The 24,511-nt window shown below is 31.8% G+C and overlaps 3 protein-coding genes across 3 annotated transcripts in view; 2 read left to right on the top strand and 1 right to left on the bottom strand.

The window, feature by feature from the left end:
• Positions 1-5,101, top strand: part of LOC145321485 (NLR family CARD domain-containing protein 4-like) — a 37,362-nt gene extending 32,261 nt beyond the window's left edge. Inside the window, exons 36-40 of the mRNA XM_080162906.1 lie at positions 553-595; positions 1,841-1,914; positions 2,770-2,834; positions 3,144-3,197; positions 5,015-5,101. Of these exons, the coding sequence (XP_080019032.1) occupies positions 553-595; positions 1,841-1,914; positions 2,770-2,834; positions 3,144-3,197; positions 5,015-5,101 (323 nt within the window). The remainder of the gene's footprint in view (positions 1-552; positions 596-1,840; positions 1,915-2,769; positions 2,835-3,143; positions 3,198-5,014) is intronic.
• Positions 1-24,511, bottom strand: part of LOC145323441 (uncharacterized) — a 383,852-nt gene that overhangs the window by 95,017 nt on the left and 264,324 nt on the right. The window lies entirely within an intron of this gene.
• LOC145321607 (uncharacterized) lies at positions 9,101-22,717 on the top strand. The gene is made up of 14 exons (XM_080163048.1): positions 9,101-9,182; positions 11,431-11,534; positions 12,370-12,459; positions 13,039-13,112; positions 13,825-13,884; positions 14,352-14,436; positions 15,023-15,075; positions 16,712-16,814; positions 17,539-17,606; positions 18,188-18,253; positions 18,953-19,005; positions 20,201-20,237; positions 21,148-21,261; positions 21,833-22,717. The coding sequence occupies exons 2-14, from the start codon at positions 11,463-11,465 to the stop codon at positions 21,873-21,875; spliced, it is 918 nt and encodes a 305-aa protein (XP_080019174.1). The 5' UTR covers positions 9,101-9,182; positions 11,431-11,462; the 3' UTR covers positions 21,876-22,717.

Here is a 24,511-nt window from a genome sequence, read left to right as displayed (position 1 = left end):
GGTATGGTAGCATCTGGATACACAGAGACAACCACAAGTCAAGATTCAGGTATAGTATCATCTGGATACATAGAGACAACCACTAGTCAAGATACAGGTATAGTAGCTTCTGGATACACAGAGACAACCACTAGTCAAGATACAGGTATAGTAGCATCTGGATACACAGAGACAACCACTAGTCAAGATTCAGGTATAGTATCATCTGGATACATAGAGACAACCACTAGTCAAGATACAGGTATAGTAGCATCTGGATACACAGAGACAACCACTAGTCAAGATACAGGTATAGTAGCATCTGGATACACAGAGACAACCACTAGTCAAGATACTGGTATAGTAGTAGCATCTGGATATACAGAGACAACCACTAGTCAAGATACAGGTATATAATTAATAAATATAAAGATGTGTAACCAAAAAACTACCTGAATCCTCATGTTAAGGACCTTTTTCGTCTGCCAGCAAATTAGGTTAGGCCAAAAGTTTTAAGATAGGTAATTAATATAATTCAGCAACAATTATATAATGGTTTATATTTATTTTTAGACCAATATGATCTGAAGCAGAACTTTCACTATATCAAATTCAGGTGACAATTTTACTTAAATCTTTTAGAAAAAATATTGAGCTTATTAATTTGATCAAAAGTATGCAAATTTCAAAAATTGGCTTCGTCTGTTTGTATATAAAAATTAGATGTTTGATTATTATCTATTATATCTCTAACCACTGAACCCAATGAGCTTGGCTTTTCTTGATATATACCTAAATTTAATAGCATGGTTTTAGGCTATTATTCTTGGGGATTGGACACCTAACCCTCTAAATTTTTTAATTTGTTCGATTTTAAAACTACAATCAAATAAGCGCAATAAATTGTTCTTGCTGTTCTTCTTTTGGAAAGTATTATCCTCGTTTAAAGATGTATTTGTGCCGGACATAGACAATAAACTATTAAACAGTTTTATTTAGAGATGTATTGTGTCCCCAAGCTATATGTATAGGACATAGGACAATAAACTATTATACAGTATTATTATCCTTATTTAGAGATGTATTGTGTCCCCAAGCTATATGTATAGGACATAGGACAATAAACTATTATACAGTATTAGTATCCTTATTTAGAGATGTTTTGTGTCCCCAAGCTATATGTGCAGGACATAGGACAATAAACTATTATACAGTATTATTATCCTTATTTATAGATATATGTTTTGTGTCCCCAAGCTATATGTATAGAACATAGGAAAATAAACTATTATACAGTATTATTATCCTTATTTAGAGATGTATTGTGTCCCCAAGCTATATGTATAGGACATAGGACAATAAACTATTATACAGTATTATTATCCTTATTTAGAGATGTATTGTGTCCCCAAGCTATATGTATAGAACATAGGACAATAAACTATTATACAGTATTAGTATCCTTATTTAGAGATGTTTTGTGTCCCCAAGCTATATGTGCAGGACATAGGACAATAAACTATTATACAGTATTATTATCCTTATTTAGAGATGTATTGTGTCCCCAAGCTATATGTATAGGACATAGGACAATAAACTATTATACAGTATTATTATCCTTATTTAGAGATGTATTGTGTCCCCAAGCTATATGTATAGGACATAGGACAATAAACTATTATACAGTATTATTATCCTTATTTAGAGATGTATTGTGTCCCCAAGCTATATGTATAGGACATAGGACAATAAACTATTATACAGTATTATTATCCTTATTTAGAGATGTATTGTGTCCCCAAGCTATATGTATAGGACATAGGACAATAAACTATTATACAGTATTATTATCCTTATTTAGAGATGTATTGTGTCCCCAAGCTATATGTGCTGGACATGGACAACAAACTTCTGGCTTTCACATTCTTTTCAAGGAATCATATTTATCTATATTACAAATAAAAGCGCAGCTTCATTACATTAAGGGACAGTCCGTTCGTAGGTCAGTAGCGGATAAGTGTGAATTAGAAAGCATAAAAACTTTAAAATCATTACCAGAAAATCAGTGCATAACTTTCAATTGTGATTTTTTAGCTGTCTGAAACCAATTTTTTTACACTAAATGATTATTATAGTGACTTGATTTTTGGAATGGAAATTCCTTAGGCCATTAATCACAAGGCTTAGTAATTTTTGTCATAAATTCACTTGTCATAAATATATTTGTTATAAAGGTACACTTGTCATAAAAGGTACACTTTTCTTAAATACATTTGTCATAAAAACATTTGTCATAAAGATACATTTGTCATGAATTGCATTTGTTATAAAACCATTTGTCATATAGGTACATTTGTCATAAAAACATTTGTCATAGGTACCAGTATAAAACTTTGGGTAACAGAATAAAACTTTGGGTACCAGAATAAAATTTTGGGTACCAGTATAAAACTTTGGGTACCACTATAAAACTTTGGGTACCAGTATAAAACGTACCTTTACAAATGGACCTTTATGACAAACATACCTTTATGACAAATGTATTTATGACAAATGTTTTATGACAAGTGTACTTTTATGACATATGTTTTATGACAAATGTATTTATGACAAGTGTATTTATGACAAAAATTACTGAGCCAGTCATAATTCTATAAGTACGACCATAACATACTTTGTTATGGTAGGTTGTCCTTTTATCGAATCTAGGAGTAATAAGCATTCATAGAAACTAAAATTATTCTCAAATGTATCAGTGCAGTGGATGAATAAAAATGGTTTTGTGTCAGGCTTTAGAGGATCCAGACTGCAAGATAACAAGGTTTCATTTGAACCATTGTATAAACTCAAAACAGGTCAAATTTTATTTTATTATTACTGTAATATAGCTTACTGTCAGCTTGTTTAATGCATTATACGTTAAATCCAAAATAATTATTAGATTTTGTTTAAGAAGGTCTTTATGTATAGTGCCTATGAAAAAAGACGTCATACAATACAAATGACCAATGATAGGCCAATACACAAACCAAATTACCAATGGTAGCACAGTATATATTTTAATTGACCAATGGTAGGTCCTTATGACGTCATTTTTCACAGGCACTATAAAAAGCTACTTTAATGCATTATAAGAAAAAAAGTCAAGTTCTTTCTACTTTTAGGCAGAATATTTTTCATGTTTGGGTGAGACTATTGGTAAAAATACCACAATAAAGGTAATCTTTTATTCTTTATTCGTAGCAAAACTTCTTTACAAATAGAATGTGTTTTAAAAGTCAATTCCGAATGCCTTATCAAATATAAGGAAAACATAATATGATCAAATATTCCATAAAGTTATTTGTTACTGTTATGCAAATGCAAATGCAATATATTGACCCTCGAAAAAGTATTTTTTAGCATCTGCAGCCCATATTTCTCAATGAATTATTAAAAAAATTACATGTCCTTTTCTCTATAGATTTCCGCATAAGTAGATATAAAATATTTTTTTACATCAATTAACAGCCGAGATTTTTAAAGCCAAAGTTTGGAAAAAGTGCTTGAGAAACTGGATATTGCTAAATGTTTCTTAGTTTTTTATTAGTATACTAGCGGCTTCGCCCCTAGCCTCTAGGGGCTTTGCCCTAAGAGGTTTGATCAACCTAATTTTTCATATTTTAGATTTAAAAAATTTTTTTGTAGGGGTTATTTTTTATTTTTGGGGGGGGTTGGGGGTGTCCCACCCCCCCAAGAAAATAGCTTAAAACCATCACAGGACCAGTAGGTATATTCCCTGAAGAGTAGAGCCCAATCGGTTTAGTGGTTACTGAGATCTTAAGCTTCAGACGGACAGACAGACGGACAGACGGACAGACAGACAGACAGACATCGTTCTACTTTGTATTATAGATTACTTTATTTCAACCAGTTAAAAAACAAATAAGAAAGAAGAGCAAGTTTACAATTGATATATTTTTTATTGCAGTAAAGAACGTTAGTTTTACATATAAAAAAAACTACTTTTCAAATTTTACTGAATGCATTTTTCTTATAACCATTTTCCCTCAAATCTTATAATATCTCCCACTTATTAATATGACCTTAAATAAACCCCTCCCCAATTTATGCTCATTACCGGAAGGATTAGCGCCAACCAATAAATTCACGCCCACTCATCAAATTAATCTAAGACACATAAAAATCATTTAAATTCTTAAATGTTTAATAAAAGTTTGTAGCTGTAACTTTTTTTTTTAACTTATTTTAATAAAATAAAAAGTGTTTGATTTCTGTTTATGTATGTAAACTTTAGATCTACTTCTATGTTTTGTAGGATTTCTTTGTGGAAGGGTGTTTTTGCAATATACACTATTCTAAAAATGCCTTTTAGAACAAGTGAAAAAGTGCTTTCAGCATGAAATAAATTTCTTGGAAACATATTTATACAAGTTTTATAAAAAGTATTAAAATTGTGAAGAAAATACGCGATTTCACTTTTAAAAAGCATTTTTCTTGATAAGTTACTTTTTCCTCAGCCACTTTTTCAAAACTTTAGCTTTAAAAATCTCAGCTGGTAACTGATGTAAAAAAAAATATTTTTATATCTACCTATGTGGAAATCTATAGAGAACACGGACATTTAAATTTTTTTAATAATTCATTGAGAAATATGGGCTACAGATGCTTAAAAAGACTTTTTCGAGGGTCAATCTGTATATTATATATAATGTCAAGTTGTTCTTAATTTGACCAAATGTATATATATGAAATAGTCATAATTAAGAATAGTTTGACTTAATAAGCGCATTTGACTAAACGCTAATACACAACTTTATGGAAGATACACGAAAAAATAACCCTTTTTATTTTGTTTTAGAGCTTGAAAGTATCGAATATGATTCCAGAAAGTACAGAACCTGATATTAAATACCTCATGCCACTAATATATTGTATTATATTCTAGAGCTTGAAAGTATCGAATATGATTCCAGAAAGTACAGAACCTGATATTAAATACCTCATGCCACTAATATATTGTATTATATTCTAGAGCTTGAAAGTATCAAATATGATTCCAGAAAGTACAGAACCTGATATTAAATACCTCATGCCACTAATATATTGTATTATATTCTAGAGCTTGAAAGTATCAAATATGATTCCAGAAAGTACAGAACCTGATATTAAATACCTCATGCCACTAATATATTATATTCTAGAGCTTGAAAGTATCGAATATGATTCCAGAAAGTACAGAACCTGATATTAAATACCTCATGCCACTAATATATTATATTCTAGAGCTTGAAAGTATCGAATATGATTCCAGAAAGTACAGAACCTGATATTAAATACCTCATGCCACTAATATATTATATTCTAGAGCTTGAAAGTATCGAATATGATTCCAGAAAGTACAGAACCTGATATTAAATACCTCATGCCACTAATATATTATATTCTAGAGCTTGAAAGTATCGAATATGATTCCAGAAAGTACAGAACCTGATATTAAATACCTCATGCCACTAATATATTATATTCTAGAGCTTGAAAGTATCGAATATGATTCCAGAAAGTACAGAACCTGATATTAAATACCTCATGCCACTAATATATTATATTCTAGAGCTTGAAAGTATCGAATATGATTCCAGAAAGTACAGAACCTGATATTAAATACCTCATGCCACTAATATATTATATTCTAGAGCTTGAAAGTATCGAATATGATTCCAGAAAGTACAGAACCTGATATTAAATACCTCATGCCACTAATATATTATATTCTAGAGCTTGAAAGTATCGAATATGATTCCAGAAAGTACAGAACCTGATATTAAATACCTCATGCCACTAATATATTATATTCTAGAGCTTGAAAGTATCGAATATGATTCCAGAAAGTACAGAACCTGATATTAAATACCTCATGCCACTAATATATTGTATTATATTCTAGAGCTTGAAAGTATCAAATATGATTCCAGAAAGTACAGAACCTGATATTAAATACCTCATGCCACTAATATATTATATTCTAGAGCTTGAAAGTATCAAATATGATTCCAGAAAGTACAGAACCTGATATTAAATACCTCATGCCACTAATATATTATATTCTAGAGCTTGAAAGTATCAAATATGATTCCAGAAAGTACAGAACCTGATATTAAATACCTCATGCCACTAATATATTGTATTATATTCTAGAGCTTGAAAGTATCAAATATGATTCCAGAAAGTACAGAACCTGATATTAAATACCTCATGCCACTAATATATTGTATTATATTCTAGAGCTTGAAAGTATCAAATATGATTCCAGAAAGTACAGAACCTGATATTAAATACCTCATGCCACTAATATATTATATTCTAGAGCTTGAAAGTATCGAATATGATTCCAGAAAGTACAGAACCTGATATTAAATACCTCATGCCACTAATATATTATATTCTAGAGCTTGAAAGTATCGAATATGATTCCAGAAAGTACAGAACCTGATATTAAATACCTCATGCCACTAATATATTATATTCTAGAGCTTGAAAGTATCGAATATGATTCCAGAAAGTACAGAACCTGATATTAAATACCTCATGCCACTAATATATTATATTCTAGAGCTTGAAAGTATCGAATATGATTCCAGAAAGTACAGAACCTGATATTAAATACCTCATGCCACTAATATATTATATTCTAGAGCTTGAAAGTATCGAATATGATTCCAGAAAGTACAGAACCTGATATTAAATACCTCATGCCACTAATATATTATATTCTAGAGCTTGAAAGTATCGAATATGATTCCAGAAAGTACAGAACCTGATATTAAATACCTCATGCCACTAATATATTATATTCTAGAGCTTGAAAGTATCGAATATGATTCCAGAAAGTACAGAACCTGATATTAAATACCTCATGCCACTAATATATTATATTCTAGAGCTTGAAAGTATCGAATATGATTCCAGAAAGTACAGAACCTGATATTAAATACCTCATGCCACTAATATATTATATTCTAGAGCTTGAAAGTATCGAATATGATTCCAGAAAGTACAGAACCTGATATTAAATACCTCATGCCACTAATATATTGTATTATATTCTAGAGCTTGAAAGTATCAAATATGATTCCAGAAAGTACAGAACCTGATATTAAATACCTCATGCCACTAATATATTATATTCTAGAGCTTGAAAGTATCAAATATGATTCCAGAAAGTACAGAACTTGATATTAAATACCTCATGCCACTAATATATTATATTCTAGAGCTTGAAAGTATCAAATATGATTCCAGAAAGTACAGAACCTGATATTAAATACCTCATGCCACTAATATATGCCCTAAGGAACACAATGTAACTCAAGTAAAATCCATCAAATATAAAATCTTCCAATTTAAATGGAAAAATCCTTAATTTTGAATGATACGTGTTCCCAGAGTTTTGTGAAAACATTATCTATTTCATCGTCCTAAAACTTTGGATACGTCTAAAAAATCTTGTCCAAACTTTTCATCTATTAATTTTAATTTACAGAATGGGTAAATTTTGTTCATTATAATTGGCGGTGTACATCAATGTATCGTTCATTGTCTTATCCTTTAAGATCCCTGATTAAACCTCAAACCCAAAGTGCCTTCCTTTTTGAAAAACTATTCTTACTTTGAAAAGAAGAAATATTGTAATTTTTGCTCTTTAGACTGTAACAAAGCGTTTGATAATATATGTCTCCAAAATGATTAATAAAAGCTACTCTTTATGCCAAATTGGTCTGTATATCCGTATGAAAAAGTAACAGGATCTCTGTCTGTCTGAACCGATATGGTTCTCCTCTATAAATTAGCTTCTAATAGGTCCTGGGAAGTTTTATAACTATTTTGGGGGAGGGTACCAACACCCAAGAGAAACTGTCCCTAGAGGCCATAAGGGGCGTAGCCGCTAGTTATCATATACAGTAATTAATGCCTTTATTCCAATAAGGTATTTAGCTAAAAACAATAGTAAACTTAGGTGAATTCTTAAAAAACTTTTTGGGCTCACTGACTCACTAAAATATTGAGGCAAAATTATCCCCTCTAAATTTTTAGCAAGCCTTACTGATTTTAGTGAGGCAGTGAGCCAAAAAGTTTTTTTTAAGAATTCACCTTTGATGTCATGGAGGTTCTTTTTTATATTTTCATAATAACAAGAAAAAGAAGAAGTGGCTATAACCCTTCAGGAATCTTAAAGGATTTGGCAATGGATAATAATTTACTTATACATCCCCAATGATGGATATCAAATTTGCATCTTCTGTAATTTAAAAATTGTTGGGTTGAGAACCATCAAGATTTTAAAAAAGTAATCAAAAAGAGAAAAACCTTTAGGTACCAGCATAATTTACAGTCCAATGTCCCCTCCTCCCTGCTAATCTTACATTGTGTGACTGTTACTAGACCAAATAATACCTTAGAAACATTAGACCTATCTTCAGCCAAGATGTGTTTAACCAGGAATTTATCAAATGTTGAAAAAAATAAAAAAAAATTTTTATTTGAAAGGAGTGTTTTTTTCAGGAATTAGACATTAGATTAGTTTAGTTAATTTTCCTTTAAATCTTCCTTATAGATCGCTCATAACTATTGGGGGGGGGGGGGGGGATAATTTGTTATTTTTTCTTTCTTAAGAAGATATATTAAAGAGTTTTTAATTTAAATGATGCATACAAATATCCTAATATATAAAGTAATTAGCTTTTTTTGTCTGTAGCAAAGGATCTTGCTAACAGCTGAACCGATATGGTTCTCCTTTACAGTGAAGCTTCAAATAGGTCCTGAGATGGTTTTAGGATATCTAATTTTTTTTGAATAAGTTTGGGTATGGTTTTATGCTATTTTTAAGCACTTACATATCTCTTCATCTATAGAGCTCCTAGATGCTAGGGGCTTTTACGCTAGTATATATATACATATATTTTAGCTTTTTACAAGGGCGATTGCGTCCAATAGTAGCGATGCTGCTTGAAGTTATAAGCAAAAAATTAGGGCATTACATTAAGAGATATAAAACGAAAGAGAAAGAAGAAAAACTCTTGTTGGGGTGGTAAATTAACATTAGATAAATATGTGTAGAGAGCCTTTGGTACAATTTTTTGAATGTTTGTCAAAAAACAAAACTTTGAAAACTCTGGATTTATCCTGGTGGACTTTTAGGATAGGTAAATATTCTTATTTATAAAGTAACAGGATGTCTTTCTGTATATAGCATACAGTTTTGGTAATCGATGGACCGATATTGTTCTCCTTTACATTGTAGCTGAATAGGGCCATGGAAGGTTTATACCTACATGAACGACTTTCCTCCCTCCCATTCCTCAAGTGCTCCTAGAGGCAAGTTATTACGAGAGTAAATACTCTATAATTTCTCAATTTCGTAAAGCAGTTAGTATTTATCTTATTCACAAAAAATAAGTTTGTATACTTTTTTGATTTTTTGTTTAATTTTTGAAGCTTAAAAATTTTTTTAAAATTATATTAAAACATTAATATTTCTTGATTCATAGACTATACCTACCAAAGATTAGAGATAAGGTTCAACATATAACAGTAACAGGATCTGTCAATGTGACCGAAGATCTCAATATGTTTTTTTTCTTCACATGTCCAGTAAAGTCTATCAATATTTTGTGGGAGGTTACCTCCACGCTACCTAGAGAACCCTCTCCAACTTATTTGCTAGAAACATTTGAAATTTATGTATACAATGTTTTATTTAGATAGGAATCAAACATTTTATCATTATTTAGATCTGTCAGAGAATAGTTGTAAGTTGTCAGATATGTTTGGACTGTTTCTAAAGAATACAGGAATAATACCATGCTTTATTTAGATCTGTCAGAGAATAGTTGTAAGTTGACAGATATGTTTGGACTGTTTCTAAAGAATACAGGAATAATACCATGCTTTATTTAGATCTGTCAGAGAATAGTTGTAAGTTGTCAGATATGTTTGGACTGTTTCTAAAGAATACAGGAATAATACCTTGCTTTATTTAGATTGTACAGAGCATAGTTGTAAGTTGTCAGATATGTTTGGACTGTTTCTAAAGAATACAGGAATAATACTATGCTTTATTTAGATTGTACAGAGCATAGTTGTAAGTTGTCAGATATGTTTGGACTGTTTCTAAAGAATACAGGAATAATACTATGCTTTATTTAGATTGTACAGAGCATAGTTGTAAGTTGTCAGATATGTTTGGACTGTTTCTAAAGAATACAGGAATAATTCTATGCTTTATTTAGATTTGTCAGAGAATAGTTGTAAGTTGACAGATATGTTTGGTCTGTTTCTAAAGAATACAGGAATAATACCATGCTTTATTTAGATCTGACAGAGAATAGTTATAAGTTGTCAGATATGTTTGGACTGTTTCTAAAGAATACAGGAATAATACTATGTTTTATTTAGATTTGACAGAGAATAGTTATAAGTTGTCAGATATGTTTGGACTGTTTCTAAAGAATACAGGAATAATACTATGCTTTATTTAGATTTGTCAGAGAATAGTTGTAAGTTGTCAGATATGTTTGGACTGTTTCTAAAGAATACAGGAATAATACTATGCTTTATTTAGATCTGTCAGAGAATAGTTGTAAGTTGACAGATATGTTTGGACTGTTTCTAAAGAATACAGGAATAATACTATGCTTTATTTAGATTGTACAGAGCATAGTTGTAAGTTGTCAGATATGTTTGGACTGTTTCTAAAGAATACAGGAATAATACTATGCTTTATTTAGATTTGACAGAGAATAGATGTAAGTTGACAGATATGTTTGGACTGTTTCTAAAGAATACAGGAATAATACTATACTTTATTTAGATCTGACAGAGAATAGTTGTAAGTTGTCAGATATGTTTGGACTGTTTCTAAAGAATACAGGAATAATACCATGCTTTATTTAGATCTGTCAGAGAATAGTTGTAAGTTGTCAGATATGTTTGGACTGTTTCTAAAGAATACAGGAATAATACTATGCTTTATTTAGATTGTACAGAGCATAGTTGTAAGTTGTCAGATATGTTTGGACTGTTTCTAAAGAATACAGGAATAATTCTATGCTTTATTTAGATTGTACAGAGCATAGTTGTAAGTTGTCAGATATGTTTGGACTCTTTCTAAAGAATACAGGAATAATACTATGCTTTATTTAGATTTGTCAGAGAATAGTTGTAAGTTGACAGACATGTTTGGACTGTTTCTAAAGAATACAGGAATAATACCTTGCTTTATTTAGATCTGACAGAGAATAGTTGTAAGTTGTCAGATATGTTTGTACTGTTTCTAAAGAATACAGGAATAATACCTTGCTTTATTTAGATCTGACAGAGAATAGTTGTAAGTTGTCAGATATGTTTGGACTGTTTCTAAAGAATACAGGAATAATACCATGCTTTATTTAGATCTGTCAGAGAATAGTTGTAAGTTGTCAGATATGTTTGGACTGTTTCTAAAGAATACAGGAATCAAACATCTTATCATGTCTGAAGTCAATATTTGTGTCCAGGTTAGCATTGTTTTTATCCCAAGACAAGGGGAAAGGATAACTTTTTCATTATTTTATTTTGCTTGTTATTGAATTATATATCATCTTATTGTACATACAAAAATATGTGAATAACAAATAATTATTTGCCTGTATAAAGTTTCTCCAAGTAACAAATATAAAATGAGTATTCCTTAATTTTGCTAAAGAAGTCGCTTTGCGCAAATTCTTATGTGGAAATGTATAGAGAACAAGAACATATGCAACATGAGAACAGACAGGCATTAAATAAATAAATGCAAACTAACAGACGTACACTGTAAACTCATGCAAAATAAATACATCCAAGCGTTCAGATATAGAGATATAAATATGTTTTTTTGTTGTATAAAATTAGGGTATAGTTCCGTTCGTGTCAACGCTCCTTATGGGGCGTTTCTTTGTGATTTTACCGTAGCTTTTCTCCTATTTCTAGCCCCTGTGGGGGGGGGGGGGCTCTAACACTGCGGGGCCAATTGGCTAACCCTGCAGGGCAATCACCTAACCCAGTATAACCTAACCTAATCTATAATAACCAATCAAAGGCCATTTTTAAATTAAGGGGCGTTGCCACGAAAGGGACTATTCCCAAAGATTATTCATAATATCGGATCATGGAAAGACAACGAAGTAGCGGGTTTCGTCGTATTTGCACAGTAGCTTTTCTCCTATTTCTAGCTCCCTCGGGAGGCTCTATCCCTGTGGAGCAATCATATACATTTACCTAACCTAACCTGAAATAACCTATCAAAAGCTGTGAAAATAAGACGAAACCTGCTACTTCGTTTTCTTTCCATTATCCGTAATATCTTTTTAGGGTGTAAATACGGGGGAGACGAATGTTACAAGTTTTCAACCAAAACAAGTCTTCTCCAACAATACAATCAAATCTTTAAAACTAATAAAGGTAAGAAATCCAAGATTTATATGCATTTGTAGTTTACTAGCAGCTGCGTCCATAGACTCAAGGGGCATCTAGCTAAAAACCTGCCCTATCAATTTGTAAACTCTTAAAGAACATACTAAAAAATTCTGCATTGTATGAAAAGTTAAATTAACTCAAATTTGTATGATGTCTATTTATGATTTTGTCTTTTTGTTAGTTCTTTAACAGATTTTTTTATCATAAAACGAATTGTCAGTAAATTTAAGATTGTTAAGACTACTATCTATATGCAGTTTCTCTTGGACTAAATAAACGAGTGCTTGCTTCTAGTTTTTTTTTTAAGGGAAAGCACAAGAAAGTGTTATGTGTGACGTCACAAAAATAGTTTAAATAGGAGGGATGAGAGGTGAAGTTGGAAAGGAAACCCTAAAAAAGAGATCGATTTAGACAAATTTCGATGACGTCACACATGACACTTTTCAGCGATTTCTTTTAGGGAAGCGTTCAAATAAATTCATAAGACAAAATTTGCCAGTGAGATATATTTTTTACTTCACAAAGGCATAAGTTTTCATAAAAACTAATCTTGTATTTGCTTAGGTTACAGTCCATGTTGGCCACAAAAAGTTCACAGTCAGAGACTTTTTGGGATTAACCTCGTTGAAAGAACTTAGGTAAATCTATAATTCTTTTGATTTTATGGTCATATAACCAGGGAGGGAGGGGACATTGGGCTGTTTATTGCACTAGTCCCCAAAGTTTTATTCAATGGTGAATTAACTTTGGAGACTTTTATTGAATTATGATTGGTTGGTTCATTAAGTTGAGTGTCCAAATGTTTCAATCACTACTTGTAATCTACAGAGGGGTAATTTTGTGTATCATCATTGGGGATGTACATTAATTTATTGGCCATTGTTGTATCCCTAGAGATCCCTGCATATAACTGACACTAATTTAATTCGACTTGTCTAACGATAGACACAAAAATTATAAATATAAATCGACATCATGTGATGTCAAAGACGTGCTGAATGGGGGGTGGGGGTTTCATTCGTGATATTTTGAAGGCCTAATATTCTTCTTTTGATAAAACACTGTACACGCAACTGAATAAACATAGTTGTGTTGATTTAATAACAGCATGAAGATCTAGCAAGGAAGCTTCTTACCATAGAAATTATTGGATCAGGGAAAGAAAACGAAGTGGCGGGTTTCGTCGTATTGTCACAGTAACTTTTCTCCTATTTCTAGCCCCTGCAGAGGGCACTAACCCTGCAGGGTATATTTTCTAAACCTGCGGGGCCATCATTAACATTTACCTAATCTAAAATAACCTATCAAAAGCCGCTTCTTCGTTTTCTTTTCATAATCTAAATTATTTAGTGAATTGAATGTAGCTGAACCAGACCTAAAAGAAGATTCAGTTCCAGTAGATGATTATAGGTAAATTTAACATAATTTTTCTTCATAAAATTAAGAGAAAGAACAATAGGTAATAATATTTTGTCTTATTCTTATTTTTGTATGTTTAATGTAGGATTGTATATAAGCTTTACCTTTTGGAAAGAAAGGTACAGATACACCTATCCTTATAGTAAAGTAAAAGGATCTCTATCTATTAGTGTTTGTCTGTCTGTCTGTACCGAACGATCATCTAGCTAACTGCTGAACCAATATGGTTCTCCTTCACAGTGTAGCTTCTCATAGGTTCTGGGAAGACCTAAAAATATTTCTAAAGTCCCACTAGGTGCCCCCTCTCCCACATCAAGGGCCCCTAGAGGCCTCTAGGGGCTTAGTTGCTAGTGTGATATATAGGCATGAACTCACATGGGTAAAGTATTTTTTTTTTTACATATTTTCATGCATTTTAAAGTCATTTTCATTTTAAACACTTTTCCTTTTTCTTTTAGTCTAAGAAAGTTCTTTGACGTGATGAAGACAAATTACCCCCAGCTGGAAGTCCTCAGTATGGGCAACTGGACTTTCAACATCAAGGTATGTGTCCAATACTTTTCGTGAAGGTTACGTGTTCGAAGCTCGGATTTTGATGAAGATTTTAAAATGGTTCATATTGCTGATCTATCAGTGGATTGCCTTGGCACAATGGATTTATTATTACTTGGATCTTACACTAGATTACCATGTACTCTAATATGTGAAACTTGTAGCTGGTTAACACAACGAAAACAACCCCTTTACCCATCCCCTCCTTCTGGATAAACGAACTGATCAATAAAAGAGTTCCATGTTAGCAAGCTAAATTGAAGACAAATTTTCCCCTGTCATAATATCTAGGTATATCTACATCCATTCGTTACAGTAAAACCATGAAAGGTCGTCCAATTGAATTGTCCTTGCATAAATGGTGGAAAATAATATTTCTAAATTCAAAGTCCAATACAGAATACCCAGGGAAAATTGAAATGCTTAATCTGACGAAAATACGCAATACTCGAAGCAGATTATATGTAGTGCCTATAAAAAATGACTTCATACAATACAAATGACCAATGCTAGGCCAGTATACATTGTAATTGACTAATTTAGAAAATATTCAAATATACCAACATAATTTTTTTAGAATCTTGATGATACAAAAAGAAAACTGAAAGCAATACTGCCGAAACTTGGAAGGTATTTTTGTATATTTTATTTCAGTTGATCCCTATATAAAAGTAACAGTAAAGAGCTTAATTGAAAATCTAATAAATGGGGATTTCTTAACGCTCTTCTATTGTGGAACAGTCGGACATACCAAGGGTATCAGATGAGTCGTGTAAAGATATTAAGGGACATAAGAAAGAATTATAACTATGAATAAATGTATTCAAAGGGATAGAAAGAGTACATCAAAAACACTCACAAGGATTAAATCCTAAATTAAAATATCCTAAAACCATCCCCTGACATGCGTGAAGCTTTCTTATAAATCATTTAGAAGTTTGAAATCCTAAGATTCAGACAGAAAGCCCTAATATTATAAGATTTATAATTCCACTCTCTGTTTCTCTTTTTAAAAGCGAAGCTTTTCTATAATTAGGGTCGGTCCGTCCGTACGTCCGTCCGTCCGAGATAGATAGCTTTTATTCGTTAATTTAGGCATGTTAGAATTGTTCTATCGATTTCAAACTTTGCATGATGATTCCTGTAGTAGTTGGGTACGATTTAGAAAGCGTAGCAACTCTATAATCATTAGACTATAAAAGTTTTAAAGATTTTCAATCAATATAATAGATTTGAAATCTGCATAAAATTTTAAGGATTTTTTTTTATAAAATTCGTTTTTTATATAATTCTTTATTTAAAGGCGCAAATACGATTTAAGTTAATAAATTTTGACCAATAGGATAGCTGGATTGGAAACTACCTACGCTCTAATTGGTTGAATGATGTACGTCACTTAAGCCTTTCCAATCAGAGCGCAGATAGTTTCCAATCCACCAATCACAGATCTCAAAATTATTTAACTTAATTTGTATTTGCGCCTTTAAATAAAGAATTATATAAAAAACTAATTTTATAAAAAATCCTTAAAATTTTATGCAGATTTCAAATCTATTATATTGATTAAAAATTTTTCCAACTTTTATAGTCTAATAATCATTACCAGAATGTCCGTACGTCCATTTTAAACATGTTGATTTTTCTACTTTTTTAACAACAAATTTTCAAGTGTTTTAATTATCCGTTTGATCTGATTTTTGGTATATTGATTCCTGGGACAACAAAGAACAATATTATAAGCGAAGCAACTCTATAATCAAGTCCAAAAATGTAAGTATGTCCATAAACATTATATTGTTTTTAAGCAGTTTTTCAACAAATTTACCTACAATTTTGATTCGACATTTATACATTTATGTTCCGATTTTTCAGTTCAGATACTATACAAGTGTTAATGTCCGTTTGTCCTACCGTTTCAGTGCTTCGCTTTTATGGATGTTGTCATCCTTGTTCTTTTATATCTCTTTCTTTCTTTTTCTTTCTGTTTATTTCTATTCTTTCTCTTTCTTACCGCTATTTTTAAGGCGTAGCTTTTCTATAATTAGGGTCGGTCCGTCCGTCACGGACAGTTAGCTCTTTTCGTTAATTTAAACAGATTAGAATTGTCCTCTCGATTTTAAACTTTGTATGATAATTCCTATAACAATTGGGTACGATTTAGGAATCATAGCAACTCTAAAATCGTTACCAAAAAGTCCGTACTTCCATTTAAAAAATGCAGAATTTTTTACTGTTTAGACACCAAACTTTTTTATATTTTTTTTAGGCTTAAGAAGATAGTGATTGGTAATGGTCTTGGAATGGATAGAAATCCATCACAAACATTTGTTATTAGGCTTCTCATTAAAAATCTACCAATTTTGAATAAGGTAAAATATAAATTAAGAGCACTTTTTGTGTCTTTTATTACCTTACCCGCGCTGAGTTGGCAGATGTCCCGAATGAAGTCACCTTTATTGTTCAGTTTAGATAGGGATTGAGGGGACATTTGGCTGTTTATTAAACCTGTCCCCAAAGTTTTTAAATAATAATTTCTTATTCATTGGCTTAACACTATTAAGGTTTTTTATTGAATTTTAATTAGTTGGTTCATTAGATTGAGTGTCCAAATACAGAAGGGGTATTTTTTTTTTGTAAAATCATTGGAGATGTTCATGTACATCAATTTATCGGACATTGTCTTATCCCTTTAGATCCCTTGATTTAAATAACAAAATTGTCCATAGTTAGCAAAACAAAAATTTAAGCTGATCACATGTTAGGACAATAAAAAACATACGAAAGTCATAAACAAATCATAAAACTACCAAAACTACCAAGTAAAGGTTATTTTTACAAAATTCTATTAATAGAAGACTAGCAGTTATTACCAATAAAACAAAGAATATAAAGCTTTTAGGTTAGGTAAATGTAAATGATTGCCCCGCAGGGTTAGAGCCCTCCGTAGGGGATAGAAACATAAGAAAAGTTACTGTGAAAATATGACGAAACCCGCTACTTCGTTTTCTATCCATGAACCAAAAATTTATACACAAAGAAATATGTTTTTCATTTGATAAATGGATAACATTTGATAAATTTATATTTTTTTAGATAAGTTTGATAATTGGAGTTATTCCTGAAAATGAGATCATACCTTTCTGTAAAACATTGAAGTTTGTGTAAGTGTTTTTTAACACGCAAAGTGGGTTCTATAAAGCTTACTCTCCCTCACTATGTCTGTAACTATGTAACTATGTAATGGTGTTTTCTGGAATATATGACACATGCCTATGTTGGTGTCATTGTTTTTGGGATTTTTGGGTTTATCCCCTTTATTCTGCTATTTTTTTTTATTTTTAAGGGGAGGTAAAATGAGGGGTTATTAAGTACTTCACGAACACTTTTGGCCGGTCCCCAAGGTTTTAGACCCCAAAATATTTAATATTCGATCCATTGTTCCCTCCCTTACTCATTATTCATCCCTGTTACTCTTCTTCATTAATAAAAAATTTCCTTTCGACCTGTATTACACCTTTATTTGTAAATATTTTATGATATACTTGCATTTATGTGGTTATTGTATAGTTGTGAACCTACTCTATTAGTGTTCTTGGGTATTTGTCCTTCTGTAATGCTAGATTATTAGCATCTTCTGTATATGTATATTTTATTAGTCTTCTTTAATAAAATTTGTTTCAATTTATTTGTTGAATTTTTTACTTCAACAATAACTAAACATTTTTTATGTTTTTTTTTTCAGAGGACAACGAAGAAATTTTGTATTAGAGACCTTGCTCATGGATACAAATACAAAAAATAAGATATTGTAAGTTTTTCATTTTCATTAATATATCATTTTTTTTATTGGGGGGGGGGGGGGGTCTTGCCCCCTCCCATTTAGCTTGCTGAAATTTTTAAAAATGGTTTCAAATTGGACTACGGACTTACTTGCGATTATATAGTTGCTACGCTCTCTAAATTGTATATAACAGTTACAGGAAGCATCATGCCAAGTTTCAAATCAATAGAACATTTCTAACATGCCTAAATTAACGATTATATCAACAAACCGTTACGGACGTTCGGACTTACCCCAATCAAAGAAAACCTCAGTTTTTGAAACTGAGCTAGTCCTTTATATTATTACTAGCGGCTACACCACCTAGAGGCCTCTAGTGGCACTTTAGATGTTTTTGTTTGTTAAAGTCTCTACGTTACTTCATTATGTTACGATACCTCTTTATGTTACGTTAAAGTCTCCCATATATTTTTAAAATTTTTGATTTTTTTGTCATTTCTCTTGGGATAGTGGTTGTACCCTCCCCCAAAATAGTTAGAAACCTTCCCAGAACCCATGATAATCTACCCTGTTAAGGAGAACCCGATCGGTTCAGCGGTTAGCGAGATCCTTCGGTACAGACACACAGACAAACAGACACACAGACAAACAAACAGACAGACATCGTTCTACTTTGTATTATAGATTTAACGATACCGTTTACCTTTAAATTTATTTCATATTCAGAGACGAGCTAGAAAGCTGCCATAGCATTCAGACAAACTACAATCAACAGTCAGGTTTAAGTATGTTTTACAAATATTTCTATTCTAGTGTGACAAGCGCAAGCGACGGACGAACGTTGATAAGTTTTACTGTAGAAAAGCTATGCTTCTATCCCCAATAACATGTTTTTAGGTACACCGACAAACGTCCTAATGCAACAAACCTCCTAAACGACAAACGTCCTAATGCGACATCTCTTAAGAAAAAAGGTCCTAATTTTTTTATATATGTTTTTTTAATTTTAAAAAAGTTAAAGGTCTATTTTTGTAATGCACGGCTGTGTCGGGTTCGAAACCATTCCGTTTGATAGCCAATACAGACTTTAGGAAAACTGTCGGGCAGATTTTTAAAATTTAGCCTATGATTAAAGTTATTCAAAAAATAAATTTCCATGTGTTTTTATCGCCATTTTGAATTTGATATTGTTAAATATTTTTACAATTAGAGGATTTTGTCCTTAAATTTGGAAGATTTATTTTATTTCATAATTTTTGAAAATTTTTAGGACGTTGTTTTACTAAAGAGATGTCGCATTATGACGTTTGTTCCTTTAGGAAGTTTGTCGCATTAGGATGTTTGTCGCATTATGAGGTTTAGGACGTTTGTCGCATTAGGACGTTTGTCGCAGTAGGAGGTTTGTCGGTGTACCTTTTTAGGTACACAAGTACAACAATACTGAATTCAATATCTACATAATTAGGATAGGTTAAATAGGATATTAATAGATTCCTTCCCTTTATATATTTTGGGGAAAGGATTAAAAAACATAATAGACAATACAAAGTTTGAAAAAATCAGGGCTCGGCAGCCGCGTGTAAGCCTCGTTGAAATCGTCATATTACGACTTTAAAATTCAGCTGGGCGACTAAACCTTTTCCTAAACAGACAAACAATCTCATTATAATTTATTTTCTGATATTCATTCGAATCCGGTGGATAGGAACCGGTTCTCATCCATACGAAAAAACTATGTCTAGCATCGTATTATATCCAGCTTTCTACGAATATTAAAAATGTTCAATCATAAGATTAAACCGGTTTTTTAGCCCGTGCCTTCGGCACCTAGGAGCGAAAAAAACTGGTTTTAATCTTATAATTGTACATTCTACATCCGCGGAAAGCTGTTTTTATACGATGCGAGAAATAACTATTTTTGCTCACATAATTTATAATATTTGGAGAGGTAATAATATTATATTTTTATTTTAGAAAACATTGAAGTATCGCCAAATGAATCATTAGAAAGGAAAAAAGACGTTCATTTTCATTTAATTTATTGATAAAATAGTGCGATGTCTTCTTAGCTTTGTAGACAAGGACAAAATCAGAGAGAGAGAGGGGACATTTGGCTGTTTATTACACTAGTCCCCAAAGTCGTATAATAGCGTTTTCTGATTTGTTGGCTCAAAAGCCCTAGAGACTTTTTTTTGTTGAACTTTGATCGGTTGGTTCATTTAGTTGAGTGTCAAAACGTTTTTACTACTATATGTAATCTACAAAAGGGTAATTTTGAGATGTACCTCACTTTATCGGACCTTATCTTTGTCTGTATGTATATCCCTGACCTATATCTAGAGTTACGTCCTTAGGTTGACCTGTTTTTAAAAGCGAAGCTTTTCTATAATTAGGGTAGGTCCGTCCGTACGTCTCTAACGGATAGCTTTTTTCGTTAATTTAGGCATGTTAGAATTGTCCTAACGATTTCAAACTTTGTATGGTGATTCCTGTAGTAGTTAGGAACGATTATGAAAGCGTAGCAACTCTATAATCGTGACCAGAATGTCCGTACGTCCATTTTAAGCATGTTAATTTTTAACTTTTTTAATAACAAATTTCTATGTGATAAAATCATCCGATTAATTTGATTTTTGGAAAACTGATTCCTAGGACAAGAAAGTACAATGTTGTAAGCGAAGCATCTCTATAATCAAGTCCTAAAAACGTAAGTATTATGTCCTCAAACATTAACCTGTATTTAAGCAGTTTTTTGACAAATTTAATTAAAATTTTGATTCGACATTTATAATTTATGTTCTGATTTTTCAGTTCTGACACACTACAAGTATGAATGTTCGTGTCTACCGTTTCAGAGCTTCGCTTCTATGGATGTTGTCATCCTTGTTAAACATAAATGTAAATGTCTTATCCCCTGACAGAGTACGCAGATTTATGGATAGAATGAATATACCATCAAGCTTCACTAATATTCTCCTTCCAATACCAGATGACGACAATTCAAGAAATGGACTGGCAGCCAATGAAAATCAAGGAAAATGTTCTAAATATTTACGACCTTTAATTACTAAAAATAGGTAAAAACCTGCACAGGTTGTTTATGAAACTTGAGAAATCAATCGGTCCAAAGATCTTAGAAACAAATTAGGCAAATTTTCATATAATAAAGAACTCAATCAGATCTTAGGGTAAAATTAGGGTTTTAAAGGTTTTGCTGGGGGAATCTTAACTGCTTCTAAAAATTTGGGCAAAACTCTTTTAGGAGTGTGCGTCCCAACAGGAGAATGTGGGATGTGTGTGTAGCGGATGTATATATACCGTATAGTATCTGGAATCTCACAAAATATCAATCTTTACAGACCTGCCTCTACAAATGGGTATCTATTTCTCATATGGTAAAATATTTTATATACCGCATAGACTAAACTATTCTAGAAGAAATCTATACTTTCAAAAGTACAAATCAAAAAGAAAGTAATAATTTTTTTTTTGGGGGGGGGGGGTAGATTTTAAGTTTCCCTGAAAAGCATAAATTGATTTATAGAGCTGTTTCAGAGATATTAAATACAAATACTAATAATTTTAGAACATTTTTATGTAACTAGGGAGAACAAGTAGATCTCAAAGTCAATGCACTGAAGTTTCATAGAATTGCTGCAACATTTTTGGGACACCATAATGCCGCCTAAGTTTCATACATTTTTGGGATAAAAATCAAAATTCATTGAATTCATTTTTATTAAAAGCGAAGATTTTCTATAATTAGGGTAGGTCCGTCCGTCCGTCAGTCCGTAACGGATAGCTTTTTTCGTTAATTTAGGCATTTTAGAATTGTTCTATCTATTTCAACAAACTTTGCATGATGATTCCTGTAGTTAGGTACGATTTAGAAAGCGTAGCAACTCTATAATCGTTACCAGAATGTCCGTATGTTCATTTCAAACATTTTGATTTTTTAAACAACAAATTTTTATGTGATCTACTTATCTGATTGATCTGATTTTTGGTATACTGATTCCTGGGACAACAAAGTACAATGTTATAAACGAGCATCTCTGTAATCAAGTCCTAAAATCGTAAGTATGTCCTTAAACAGAATTCTGTATTTGAGAAGTTTTTCAACAAATTTACGTATAATTTTGTCAAAACTTATATATTCATATTTTGTATATGCAGGTCTGGCATTCTACAAGAGTTAATGTTCGTCTGTCATAACGTTTCAGAGCTTCGCTTTTATGGATGTTGTCATCCTTGTTTTTATATATTTTTAGACACTCTCATCAATAATAAAAAAATAAAAATTAGGTTTTAAAATTTCCACTTTAAGCCTTAAAAAAAACAGAAAGTCAGACAAACATACATCCTACCTCTTTGTTTTAGATTGCATGGTTTTAAAATAGTAAAATTGTGTATTTTTTATATTGATATTGTATTTTTTCTTGTAATATGTGTTTAAATGAAAAATTTCAGAAATAAATTTTGAAACTATTATCATTTAATGTTTACTTGAAATTTTTAAAAGCGAAGCTATTCTATGATTATGGTCGGTCAGTACCTCAGTCTGTACGTCTGGGTCGGATAGCTTTTTCCTTTAAATAAGGCATTTAGAATTTTACAATCGATTTCAAACTTTGCATGGTGATTCCCGTTGTATTTAGGTACGTTTTAGAAAGCGTAAAACTCTGTAAACGTTACCAGAATGTCCGTACGTCCATTTTAAACATGTTGATTTTTAACTTTATTTAAGAACAAATGTTTACGTGATGTTATTACCGAATTTTAATCTTTTTTTGTTTGTATGATATTACTTCATTTTGCAATGCTGCAGCGAAACCAGATTATCAAGGGAATTTTAGATTTTTTAGTGATTTACAACATCCTTTTAAAACAAGAGTAGCATTATCCAAAAATCACTACCTATTTTAGAAACTAGAAAAATGGTGGTAGCCTTTTTAAATTCTATATTATGTAGTTTCATTTTTTTGGCAGGTCGGTACAAAGACGTTCAAGTAGGGAGTTGATAATCCCCCTCCCTTAATTTGAAAAACATTTTTATTATCCTCCCCCCCCCCCACTAAAAAACATGGACGGCCATGGGTAGGTATAAACATCTTTTTTTTTAGGGTAAGGTGGGGGGTTTGTGGTTTTTAAATATTAACCAAGAAAAATATACCAGGATTAATGAATTTCATCTCTCCCCCCCCCCCCTAGATATACCACACTTTTCTGGGATCTTGCCAGATCAAGTATCAACTGTGGGGAATACCAAAGGATGACTCCATGCAAAATTTGAGCCGGATCCGGCCAAAACCGGCCGGGATTTTTATAAAAAACCGGTTTTTTCCGGTTTTTAGGGGGTATCTGTAAATCAAGCCCCCTCCTGTGTACGCCCCAATGATGATTTTTGCTTTAAGGTCTGATCTGAAATCCTCAACACTGGATATGACCCCTAGAGTTGAAAAAATGGTTAAAATCCGGTCTTTTGACCGGTTTCTGGCCATTTCTGGCCAAATAAAAAAATTTTAAAAATCAAAATTTCATCTAAAATTTTAAAAAATATGCTTAAAATTACATTTTTCATTAATAATTTTTCAAAAAACAAAAACCTTAGGTAATGAAGATAATTTTAGCAACTTAAAATGTGAAAAAAGGTTGAAAATTGACAAACTTATGTCAATTTGAAAAATGTTGGTAAATCCTAAAAATTTGACGGATTTATACATACATTTCAGAATTTAGGTTGACTATGGTCTTTAAGACATGCCATATCCAACAAAATTGCAATGAGAGGGTCTAAATGTTTTTCTGAACCAAAATTCTACATACCCTGGCGGTTCCAGGGATATATCATTAAGGCCGTAGGGCTGGCCAGAAAGCTTTTAACAGGTGGCCGACTAAAAGCCAGATTTGGTAGTTATCAACCGTAAAAAGTAGCGATTTTCGTTTTTTTGGCCAAAACTCATGCAGGGAGTTGTTTTTTGGGATTGACATACAAAAGCAAGTTTGTACAACTTTTTGGGGTGGACATTTCTTTACTTTGGCATTATCCGCCACAGGTGAACCGTTTGGCCGTTATTTGCCCCCAAAATCGCGATTTTCGGCGATTTTCCCGTTCACGAGGTTTTAACGACCATTTTTGAGGGAAAGGAGTCATCTAATCAATATAAGTCTGAAATACTTTTCATTTGCAAATTAAATTGGCTACATTTCATGTGAAGTAAATTTTTTTGTGCGTCCAACCGTTTTTGTTCCAGTTGAAATTTAAAAATTATTACTTTTTAATTG

The sequence above is a fragment of the Acartia tonsa genome, chromosome 6, assembly GCF_053477335.1.
Source record: "Acartia tonsa isolate MP-2025a chromosome 6, ASM5347733v1, whole genome shotgun sequence".
NCBI classification, from domain to species: Eukaryota; Metazoa; Arthropoda; class Copepoda; order Calanoida; family Acartiidae; genus Acartia; species Acartia tonsa.
The sequence above is the reverse complement of the archived record's forward strand: the minus strand, read 5'-3'. Positions and strand labels throughout refer to the sequence as shown.

Bases quoted from the DNA above. Each gene is read 5' to 3' on its own strand.
- LOC145321607 (XM_080163048.1), top strand. From the start codon at position 11,463: ATGTTTGGACTGTTTCTAAAGAATACAGGAATCAAACATCTTATCATG. The intron at 12,460-13,038 runs GTAAGAAATCCA...GTATTTGCTTAG, and splicing joins AATCTTTAAAACTAATAAAG to GTTACAGTCCATGTTGGCCA. The intron at 13,885-14,351 runs GTAAATTTAACA...TTTTTCTTTTAG, and splicing joins GTTCCAGTAGATGATTATAG to TCTAAGAAAGTTCTTTGACG.